A 12,380-nucleotide genomic window follows, 5' to 3' on the forward strand; every position below is an offset into this window, starting at 1 on the left:
ACTAATGGAAAGTTTGCGAATGACATCATCTCCACCGGCTGTCAGACATGCGATCATGTTTCTCCTCCCCGTCAATCTGTGTCTCCACCAAGTAATTATCTTGACAAATCTTGATTTTCACTGTGCCATTTTTCACTGATAGTAAATGTTGCAAATGTGATTCATATCTGTTTTACATACAAATCAAAAACGCAAAACTGCGACGTCCCTATAGCTGAAGGGTTGAAGGCTTACGACAGAAATACTTTAACCTGTAAGATTTCATGTGAATAGAACTGCAAGAAATTTTTGCAAAATGCAAATATCTCATGATATCTGTATAGGTTTGTCTTTTTCTATAAAGATAAGAAAATAAAATTCATTTTCAGTTATAGGAAAATCTGCTACTGTATATCACATCGCAATATCAGTCCACTTGATTTAGGGGCTATATATCAATTAACTGCTAAGTCTTCTTTGTGTCTGTGTAAATGCACGTATTATGAAGCAGAGAGAGTGAAAGAATATACTGAACTGTGGTGCTCACATTTTCATACATCTTCGCTGCCTTCACCTAACATAACCCTAACTCAGCCCATAGTGTAGGGGTTTTTTTTGTTTGTTTTTACAAAAAGGTTTGAGTTCTCCGGCACTGAACAATTCATCGCCTAAGTGTGCAGTATTTGTGTCTCATATCTTATTCATCCACCCTTGAGTAAAAGCGCAAACACCACAAATCTCCACTTCCCATTGTAATAACTTCCCTGAAATCATCCAAAATCTCCTCCTTTCTTTGCATAGCAAGTTTAGCTGTGTTTCCTTGCCGCTTCCTCTCATTCACCTGATTCCTGGAGGGTGTTAGAGGCTTCAGAACAAATATTAGTCTTTTAGCCACATAGCTGGAAATAATATAGCAAATGCTCAGAGTCTGAGCAGAGTCGGAGCTGGTAAGACCGGCCCTGCAGAGACTGCCAACAATCTAATATTAGCTGAGCACATGGCTGACTTCAGAACCAGTCACTAAGCGGGCTAAACTTAGTTCATTGCTTCCCAAGCCTCTTTCCAAGTTCTTTTGCTCTAGCACTGACCTCTGCTGGGTACTGCGGTGTCTGGGGAGAGGTTGGACTGCCTTCTGCAGTGATGAGTGAATGACTCTGTGAGGAATTTGCAGAATAGGAGGAAAATAAATCAGACCCTAAAAGGAAAGTGTGAGTACTATGGGATTGGGGAGTTGGGATTCAGAACAAAATGTTCTTTCACTCGAACACCACACTGAAAATCATTTGTAACATCTGATGGATTTTGGAGCAATGACTTCTTTCTTTTCACAAAAACCTAATGATAACACTGTGTGTGCTGTGCTGCCCTCATCTGGCACAACCGAAAAATTATTTAAAAGGATGAAGGAAAATAACACAAAAACACACACACAAAAACACACACACACACACATATACACACACACCACGGCCCCTGCCCTGTCGTGCCAAACAGACTTCCCTTTCCTATCAACTTCATTTCTGTTTTGGCTTCACAAGCTATAAATCTTTGCCCCCAAGCATGTCCTTTTTTTTTCTTCCTCTTCCTGTGTTTCATATCAGCAAGCAGTCAAGACCCACCTCAGGCTCTTGTGTCTAAACATAGCACCTTTTGAGTAATGGGTCAGGTTAGTGCGATTGCTATAGGTCTGATCTGATGCTTCACAGCCGTGGAGGCAGCATCTAATAAGGAATTGGCTCGGGCATTTGATGGGATTAGGTGGGATTATGTTGTTGGAGGTGTTTCAGCTTCAGATGGCTGCTGTCAACAGCATATAGTATCTCTGTTGGTTAACTCTTCAGACACATCAGCAGCTATGGTTCTCAAACTCAAAGTGCTTTTGACTGAGAGTCCAATTTGATGGGTCTCTACAGTGACACACATGATGTGACGGCACAATCATTTTGCTTGGACACAGAATTTGATGATAAATTGTTCCACTCTCGTGAGGCGGAGACAAGTTGTATGCAAACAACATGTTCCTTGTTATACGTGTGTAGATATATTTGGAGGCGACGCAGACAGCAGCTGTAACCTACAGGGAGGATTGATGTTATGGCTATTTTAAACATGGGCTGTCTGAATATCATGTTCAGCTACAGTTACTAGCCTCACATCCAAGCGCTTCCACCTCCCGGTTTGACCAGGAGGGGGCAGTCCACATCGCTCTAACAGAGAGGGGCTGTTGCGTAACCCAGGCTACAGTCACATGCACAAAGTCACCAATTGGCCCTGCTCAAATTCAATATGAGGGTTAATCTGTTTACATGCACCTTTGATGCCACGTGGTTGAGTCCCTGATGCCACCAATAAACCTATTTACACGATATTCCTGTTCACATGTGGGATTCAGGCCTCAAAACAAAAAGCTGTGGTCACCGTTTAAACTGTTTGATTAAACCGATGTGAAACTAGTAAAGATAACCAGGTTTTCTTACAGGCCTAACTTTGTTTTTATTATTCCTCCGTATAAACATGCATCAGTTGTTTGCTCCAAAATTTACATCATCTTTGTGGATGTACAATGAGCAGTGTTTGTGCGTCGGCCGTGTCTTGTGTTTGAGCATGTCTGTGTGTCATCCCTGTCATGGGAATAATTACCACAGAGGCCCCCTGGCTTAGAGCAACAGCAGGGTTTGATTGTTGTCCCAGCAAATGGATTTCCATGGGAAAACAGACCCAAGACGTCGTCTCCCATCACACAGACACACTGAAATTACTCAGGCAGGGGGCCTTAGCCGCACAGCAGATTTGGGAGCCATAGCTTCTAGGATGCAGTCACAGCACTTATTTGGAGGGTTAGAGAGGTTTGCTCTGACACAACAGACGGGCAGCAGAGAGCTGTGGATGGACAGATTCTGAGAGAGCAGAGAGTGGAGACAAGTGAGAGACAGGAGAGAGACGACTAACTCAACAGACTGCAAGGGGAGCAAGGTTGGCGGCTGTCCGTTTCTTTTTCTTAATCCTTAAATCTTCTGTAATCGGGATGAGAGGGAGAGAGCATGTTGCCTGACTTAGGACAGCAGATTCTATGTTGGGACCTAGATGGATTGCTGGCTGATGAGGCAACCTAACTGGCCAGTGGGAGAGATGGAGGGAGGGGGGAGGCCAGAGCTGGAGTCAGTCTGGGAAACTTAAACTTAACCAGTTTCTACCAAGAGCCAACAGGAAGAGTGGAAGTCCAACACATGGGGATGGTCTAACCACCGAGAGCAAGTTCAAAAAGAGAGAGAGAAAAAAGAGAAGAGGACGAACAACCTATGGATTGTTTTAGGGTGAGACTCTGACTATTACTATTTGTTCTAAGGTATTTTTGCTTCAGCACAAAAAGTTGCATTTTTTTTTATTTTAGATCTTCACACCACAGTTGAGGGAGGCAACAGAGCCAGCTCATATTTAGGATTCAGAGGAAGAAGGTTGACTGTATTGCAGACTGCTGCTCAGCAGGAAGTGTAGTCCACAAAGTATGAGGTCTCTATGATTGTGCAGAGGGCGGAAGAGAGGGGAAAAGGTTTGTGTGATCGTAATCTTCATTTTTCTGCATGACACGGTGCAGAAACAGAAACACACGTTTGTGAGATTAAAGGAGTTGAGCGTTTCTATCTGGCATTCAACAGGAGAGCTTATCTAAACGGCGCTATTACTCATTTACTAATAACTGAGAATTAAAACATAATTATCACCAGGTGCAAATAATTCTGTCAAAACAGTTATCTGTGTGAATTTGTGTCTAGTGTGGATACGGTTTAATAATGTGCATGGGGCCAAGGCAGCTTGAGAAAATGAGACTCTCAATCCGGAATCTGGAAAGGCCTGACTGTGTTTTCCACTCCTAATTCATCGCTGATGCACAGACACATATTAAAGCAATCAAGTTCTTTCTCACTGTCATCCGCTGCTCCGACAAAAACATTAAGAATAACAAAGCCTGTCCCATCCTAACCCTGAGCTGGTTTCAAAATATACTCCACACAAACAACGTGTTTTTTATATACATTTTGTTGACTTGAACACAGGAAAAACACAAATTGTAAACGACTGGATACCCCAGTGGGCCAGAACGGCGGGGCAGTGTGACACGGTTAAGACACCATGACAGATGCTGTCACTAGCCTGGCCTCCCATTGCTTCAGGCACCATATGGCCTTTCTCAACCCAGTACACTCCTCCTATTATGCTTTCATCCTCATTACTTTCACAGACTGAGCTTCTGCAGACCTTTAGTGTTTATTGATCATCCCTGTACCTGTTATTTATATGTAAATATGCCCACGTGTCTGGCACCTTCTTTTTGAAATACATTTAGCTAGTTAGCTGTTTGTTATTCAGTTATCTTAAATATACATTATTTGTTCACTCTGTAATAATAACCTACAGTCCATAATGGGCTGAGCCAGTGAACATACACTGAAAAAATAAGCATGTTATACAGGCAGCTTGACTATCTTGTAAATCACAGACTTACGGATCAGCTGCTTTGACAGGAGGGCTGAAGTGAGGTGAAGCTCCTCATCCTCTTTGAGTATCACGCCTTATGGAGAAGGCCTTTTCAGGTCACCAGATCTTTCTAACACGCTAACTTTAAAGGCTGGCGGTGTTTTGCTGTTAGACTTGCAGTCACACATGAACGAGTGTTTTGAAGAGAAGAAATCACTAGACGGCACTAATCAAAAATGCAGTTGTACACGCGATCCCCAGCACCTTTCACATTAGGGTGAAGACATATTATTGAAAATGGATCAGCAGCATGTGGCCACTGAGCACAATATTTTTTAAGGCTACCTTCCCAACACCGCTGCACTAAAAAAAAGCCATTACAGTTATCTAAACTGAAAAAGAAGTCTCCATGCTGTGTGGTGGTGCCAGTAACGGAGGGTTTGCCTCTTCTTATGTCTGCTGAAGACACACGACATTGAATCGTTTAATGGTGTTATGTTCATGTGTTCAAACATTGTATTTTTCTGTTTGTGAAAGGCATACCCCCCACCCCAACCCCACCCCAACCCCACCCCCGGCTGCTCAGTAAGAGCTCAGAGGTAGTGCATGGCTGTTACATGGCTAAGAGGAGAAAATGTGGTAGAAAAAAAAATCAAGAAAACGAAAATGTGTTCATTTTGTGTCCAGAGTAACACTTAATATTTTTCTATTCAAGATGTGGAGTGCTGCACAGCAGATCTGAAACCCAGTGTGATCACAGGCACGGGGGGGGGGGGGGGCGGTCCAATGGCCACCGCAAGTGATGACCCCCAGCTGGGCGCAGGCCCATCCGAGGACTCAGAGATCCTCCTGGATGATTCTGACTCAGGGAGTGTGCTTTCTGATGACTCTGTGCTTCCTGACTATGAAAAGGATGATAATGATAAAGATCCAGCTAAAACACTGTTTGAGGCCTGCGCCAAGAATGACCCCACATCCCTGCGCAGGATCCTGGAGAGAGGAGTCACCAAAGAAGAGGCCATGGAGCTGGACATCAATGGCAAGGTGAGAAGGGATTCATTTCCCTTTTTCATCATATTATATATTTTTACACATGTATTTATAAGGAAAGTGACTATGACGCAACATACAAAAATCTGTATTTCTGCAAAAAGAAAAACTATATATACAGGTAAACTTAAAGTTAATTTCCATCTTGTTCCCCATCAGAATGGACTGATGCTGGCTGTGGGTAAGGGTTTCGTAGACATTGTCACCATGCTGCATGTATGTCCATTAATAGACATCAACCACCAAGACAATGATGGCAACACTGCCATCATGATTGCTGCCCAGGCAGGTATGTTATAATAACATACTGTATCACACCTAAACTAAACATCTGGTCTTAATTCAATCCTACATTAACATAATGTTTTATTTTATTGTCAATCCAGGCTTCCTCACCATTCTCAACTATATCCTTAACTACTACTCTGGTGTGGACACTGAGGTCAGGGATCCCCGTGGCTTCACTGCCCTCATCAAGGCAGGTCTGCAGGGCAGAGAAGAGTGTGTGTCTGCCCTGCTAATGCATGGTAAGTTTATGATACATAAGACCTCCTATAAACTTTGAAAATAAATTCAGATGGGAGGAACATCTTGTGCGTGAGCACACAAGAACAACAGATCTATTCAGAGGTAGTCATCCTGGACTCTTACACTCATGCAGATCCTCACCCAGTGAACATATTGAATGGTTTATGAGGAAACCTAATCCAAATCTATTGTGTCCAATTCACGAGCATATCTGGGAAAATACGTTATATACATGTCATATATGAGGTAAACCGGGACATCTGATCTGTCAACTAATCTGGTTATCTTCTGGGCTGTGGAGATTAGACTTGTATGAACTGACACCGGACACATTTAGTGCGAAAAAATTCCACCCATGTTCGATTCTACCTGTAAGTTAAATTATGTCAGAGACAGATTGACAGCATTAATCCATTATCTAGTTTTATTTATGGGCAAACTTGAGCCACATGGGGAAAGTAAATACTGGCCTGGTGTTCTTTGATTTTCAAGCCTTGATTATTCACTAAGTGGATTGTCATAGTCTTTGAAATAGACGCTGCTAATAGTGTTCCCCCAGTAATGGATTTAACTGAATTATAACAACCAAATATCAGAAGAGCAAATCTGCAGGACTCTGGACTCAGGACTGATATAGTATATTGTTTTCATCTAACTGCAGTTTATATCTCATTTCACCATGTTGTGAAATGGCCTGGTTTGTTCCTAGCCTTGTCATGCTACACATCTGCTTCATGATTTGTGCTCCAAAAGCAGCCACATGGTGGGGTAATTTCACAGAGTTTAGGGAGCAATTGATTTCCTCAGGACACTCAACATATAAATGTTCACTCATTTCCTTGTTTTCACTTCTCTCATCTATTTTCTCCCCTTTTCGGGTACAGGTGCTGATATAAATGCAATGGACCTGGTCCAAGGGAGAGGCCTAAAGGATTGGGTCCTTAGGACAGGAAGTTTTGAAACTCTGAGGAGACTACGCCGCCTGCAGGCTCGTCCTATCGCTCAGCAGTTCTGTGAAAGCTATGTTCCTGAGTGGCCTGAGTTGGAGCAACTGGTGGCAAAGGCCACAGTCGACAAAACAGCCAGTCAGAAGCTGAGGCAGCGCTTAAAAGACACCCTTACTTTCAGCTTTCCTCAGGACCCCCAAGACAATGGGGTCATGGACCATATGGTGCGGATGACCACAGGCATCCACAGCCCCCTGATAGCCACTGGCTGCCGTCCACTCTGTCCCACCAGCCCCCCAGAGATTGGCAAGCGACGGTTTGCCGTTCCTGAGCTGCTTGAAAAGCACAGCAGCAAGGAGCTGGAGGAGAGCACAGTCTCCCACAGTAATGGCTCCATCACCTCAGCTTCTCCCAGTATTGCCTCAGCCACCTCCGTATCTCTGACCTCCTGCTGCCAGGACTCAGCACGCAGGGGAAGCTTGGTGTCGGGTGGCGTAAGAAGCTTCATTCCCCGAGGCATGGCACACAGGAACAGCATATTCCCCTCAGGCTGTATCCCTAAGATTGAAGTGACAAAGTCTGGGGAACCCACTCCAAAGAAAGAGAAAAAGAAGAAAAGGCAGAAGGGCTACCTGGAGCCCCCAATCTGGAAGTACAAGGAAGCCAGGGAGGAGAAAAAGAAAGAGAAGAAGCGACAGGAAAACGAAAAAGAGAACGAGAAAAAATCTAAGGGGTCAAAACGTTCACCAAGATAAAAATGAGGTGGTATTTTCTTTTCCTCAGAGAATTTTACTGTGATTGTGTCATGCATGAGAGATAAGCACGTGATTACTGTGACTCTGAGGCCAGTTTTAACAGAACAAAAAGGAACTGCAAAACGAGTTTGGAAGTGAGCTTGATGATGGATTTGAACTTTAGCTTGGGATGAACAGGAGAAAACTGGAGCCGCTTGAATTTGTTCGATATGATGTAATTTTCAGCATATTTTGAAAGCTGAAAATAATATTGGAAATATTTGGTGACATAACCTGGATTTTTCTTGTTTCAGCTCCTAACTGGTGGATTGGTATGAAGTCTCATGGAGATGTGATGTTACGCTTATTGCATTAACTTGCAATGTCATCATTTTATGTACACCTGTGAGGACTTTATCAGTCTGTGTATTATGAAGGATTTCCAAGTAGCGTGCCATCATGGTACTTATGCAACATAACCAAACTAATAGCAAATACTGTATGTACTGTATGTGAGCAAAGGCCTTCAGCAAATTAATTTATGTTAGTTAATCAAGGACTGTGCGTCATGTTAACGTAATGAAAAGAGGTAAAACATCTTCAAACTGTGTGTTCCTCTACACCAAATGCTCAAAGGGATATATCTATATTTATACTTTCTACAAGATCAAGTACTGAAGTTGTGTTGGGACCCAACTATTGAAAGGTTGTTTTTTTCCTCTCTGCAATGAGACTAATGGCACCCAATCAAACTGATAGACTGTTACCAAAATCAGCACATTAATGGAGGTATAAGTGGAGTCATTGTGTAGATGTAAAACCGTCAGTCGATGGTAAACTCACCTCAGGAAAAAAAACGTACATTTTGATTAGCTTTGCTGATCACAATCTAAATTAATACAGAAGTCATTGATCTGGGCATAGTGTTGTCTTTGGTTCATAGGTGTTTAACAATGTCACCTATACACAAACTCTTTTGACCTGAAGCAGGTCCATTTCCAGTTGTAACACATTTGACTTCTGTCAAAAGCATGTTTGGTTTTTTTTTTGTCTACAAAGTTGATCCAGCCTTGCTGTTATGTCACGTGAAACATCTGTGGGAGGATTTTATGCAGCAGGGTTTTGATACTTCAAAGAGTTCAGCAAATATTCAGAAACAGGAAGTGAATTGTAGCCAGATAACGCATTTGATCAAAACTGCTCAGTTAGTAGACGAATCCTCAGAACACTTGTGTGCACAATTCCTGCAGTCCCTTAAACACCACGACCAGGGCAAAGCTAAAGTCTGTTATACCTCAAAATCATACTTCAGGTCAGTCAGTTTTACAACATTTTACAAATGAAATCAGTCACCATTTTCAGTCAGCACTTTTTTTTGGCTTTTTAAAGCCTTTCCAGTCTTCACTACATGCAAGATGTAGCATCTACTGGATGCCTTTATTATACCTTTTTGACAGAATTGTAATACTCCAAATTGTTTGGCTGTGGCATGTGAATGATGATAGCCACTACAACTGCTGCTTGGAATATATTTTTTAGAAACCAATAGAAGAGCTCACATCTACTGAGTAACCGATGCACAGAAAAAAACTATTTATACATAATGTTACTCAGGAAATCTTGTGTTAATAATACGATGTGCATTACACGTTAACCATCTATTGAATCAAGAAATCTATTTAAAGGTCCAGCTTACATTGGTACATTAAAATATACTGTTTATACATCAACTTGTTAACTCATACACTGTAACTGCAATATCTACTAGAAGTACAACAAAATATATTTATCTATATAAAAAAAAAGTAATGCAGTTTAGATGCCGTTCTTATGAAACATGAGAGGATCGTTTCTGGGGTTATTTTAAAGTGAAAGCTCAAAAAGCTCAGTTCTTCCACATCTTTACGCAATTGGAATAAAATTATTGACCTTTACAAGTGAGTTTATTTTTTTTTTCCTACGTAGAAAACTCATGTCTGAAAGTACCACAATACTGTATGTTAGTGTGTTTGGTGTGGTTACAATTTGATGATGTACAGTAACTGAAACAGAAATATCTTGCACAACTGCCCAAAAATTTTATTATTTGATGATATGAACATTGAATCTTTTTTACACTAAAAAAATTAATATCTCGTTAACTGCATGTGACTGATGAGCCTACATATCCTTACTCTTACTCTTTCACAATAAAGTTACTTTAAGCTTCTTAATGCGCTCTCTATAAAGTGGCAAGGGATGGCTTTTGAACCCCCTTCTGTAATCTTTTAATCCAATCTGCAGTATCATAACAATTAGCTTTTACTGGTGGTGACAGAAAATGTTTGATGCGTTCAAGAATATTTCATATTATTATTTCTATGAAAATCCATTTTATCCCATGTGGTTTATGCTAACGTGTAAAGTTCAGTGTGTCAGCACCCATGTACAAAACAGAGAAGCTATTTAACTGCGCTAAGGAGGTTATGTTTTTCACCCATATCTTTTAAGTTGTCAGCAAGATTACGCAAAAAGCACAGAACCAATTTGCACTGACCTCGGTGGAGGGACGAGGCGTGGGCCAGGGAACAAACCATTAAACTTTGGGGGCAGATCTGGATCATTTACACTGAACATGAATTTCTTTTCTCTTAAGTCTGGTGTATGTTGTTTGACATTGGCCTTGGCAGAGGTGTGCACTCTCTGAATGTCCTTCTGATTTTGTTAATTTCAAACACTGAAACATTGTGACATTGTAACACTATATTTTCAGTTTTGTGGCTCACTTCCTCTTCACAGAGGGGGGAACAACAGAGGTCAGCTCTAAAATAAATACCTCTCTATAGTTCAGTGAAGGAACACATTATACTTTAACCAGGTCTGCGAGGACTCGGACTATAAACACATATTGTACAGTTGAACAGTTGTAACATAGACTGGATCAGATTTGATCAGATTTTGACCTCTGAGGATGAGGTATCACACTGTGAAGCACAAATATAACTGACGTAAACATTACATTTTGACTTTATGTGCTGTGTGTGTTGTCCACAGCTAAAATATGGACTATATTAAAGTGGGTTAGAAATAAATCTGGTCTTCTATTTATCAGGAATTTGCTTTTGAAAAACTCACAGTATAAAAACATGTCTGTTGAAGCAATATCACATTTCCTCTACTTTAGGGGATTATTAAGCAAACAAAGGCTTTGTAGAAAAGTCTTAAGGGTACAGGGCTCTCTGAATTACAACGATTAGGAGGAGAGAGAAATAAATGCTGATTAAAAAATGAACAATAATATGCTCTGTTTTCTACATGACAGCTGATGTGAGAGCTTCCAGCTGTGTCTGCAGCCACAAGCCAAAAACGGAGAGATTACAGAGCCTGAGAACAAGGAGGGGAATTTATATTACAGACATGAAGACATCTCTCTCAGGCTCGGCTGAATGAAGCGTTTTCACACAGCAGAGTCTCTCTGGCATCTAAGAGATAAGTCTTTATTTGCCCGTTAGACACACTTTGCCATAACTGCGTGAAAAGAAAGTTACTAAAGCACCATTGTGTTATCCTTGATTTGAGAGGATGCAAAGCTTTATGGTACTCACCAAATAGATTGAAAATACAGATTAGCAAGATAAGTGAGTGATAAGTGATCAATATTTTTACAATACCAAAATGACAATGTAAAAGCAAGGTGACAATGTTAAAGAGAAAGCTTGTGGTGATGAAACTGCGGAGGATAATTGCCTGAATAATGCTGCTCCCGTTCGCCTTACAGAGCTTTGTATTGAGTTTCACCTTTCACCTGGTTGTGTAGCTGTGTGATTCACAACTTTAATATTTTGGTTCACTGTCACCACTCTCATACACTGTTTGCTGCACTACCTACTCAGCTGACACACACAGTGAGTGACTATAACTTTTGAACATAGTGAAGCTAAAGAGCCAGATATTTCCTTCAGGAGTTCGTAGGGACCAAAAACAGAGCAAAAAGAGTGAGTATTTGACTTGCAATCACCAGGTGGACAAAAACATGACTCCAAAGGAGCGATAATGTGGCTCCATTAGTGCTGAATATGTAAATATGTATGTCTGTGATATCCACTTAAAAGTGTCTGATATGTCTGTGTGTCTGCTCCCAGATTTCAGCAATTTCAGGCTTGGCTTATTAAACAGAAAATATTTGCATAGTCACAGATTCTGGAACAGCTGTTCAGCTACCAGTCTAGAAGAAACGCTGCAAGTTCAGCATCAAACCTCATTCTTTCACTCACCAACAGCTGTCTCCACCGGTGGAAATGTTGAAAATATTAACTCTTGTCTTCTATCACGTCTTTTCTTCTACTGAAGTTAGCACGCTTACCAGCTTATCCGTCTCATCACTTTCCGATACCGACTCACTGTAGCTTCCAACCTGCCCTGAGGACATAACACAAAGGACAATCACCACCCACTCCAGCAGAGAAAACTTACAAATACTACAAATACCCCCCACCCCCTTCTTTAAAAACATGTCTGAAGGGGGTATTTAAATTAATCTCTGTTGCTAAAATGCATGATAAAGCCTCCATTGACCACAGACCATATAAACCAAGATTATGGTTTAATAACAGATAATAAAAAAAAGGCAAGTAGCCTATTTCATGTTTTTACCCAAAGAAATGTTATTGTATCACAGAGGGGTCTT

The 12,380-nt window shown here is 41.2% G+C and overlaps 1 protein-coding gene across 1 annotated transcript; it reads left to right on the plus strand.

Moving 5' to 3' along the window:
- The first annotated feature begins 5,241 nt into the window (after window positions 1–5,241).
- On the plus strand, window positions 5,242–7,735 carry ankrd33aa (ankyrin repeat domain 33Aa). The gene is made up of 4 exons (XM_056385156.1): window positions 5,242–5,499; window positions 5,665–5,794; window positions 5,892–6,032; window positions 6,918–7,735. The coding sequence occupies exons 1-4, from the start codon at window positions 5,242–5,244 to the stop codon at window positions 7,733–7,735; spliced, it is 1,347 nt and encodes a 448-aa protein (XP_056241131.1).
- The last annotated feature ends 4,645 nt before the right edge of the window (window positions 7,736–12,380 follow it).

This window comes from Seriola aureovittata, chromosome 9 (genome assembly GCF_021018895.1).
Source record: "Seriola aureovittata isolate HTS-2021-v1 ecotype China chromosome 9, ASM2101889v1, whole genome shotgun sequence".
NCBI lineage: Eukaryota > Metazoa > Chordata > Actinopteri > Carangiformes > Carangidae > Seriola > Seriola aureovittata.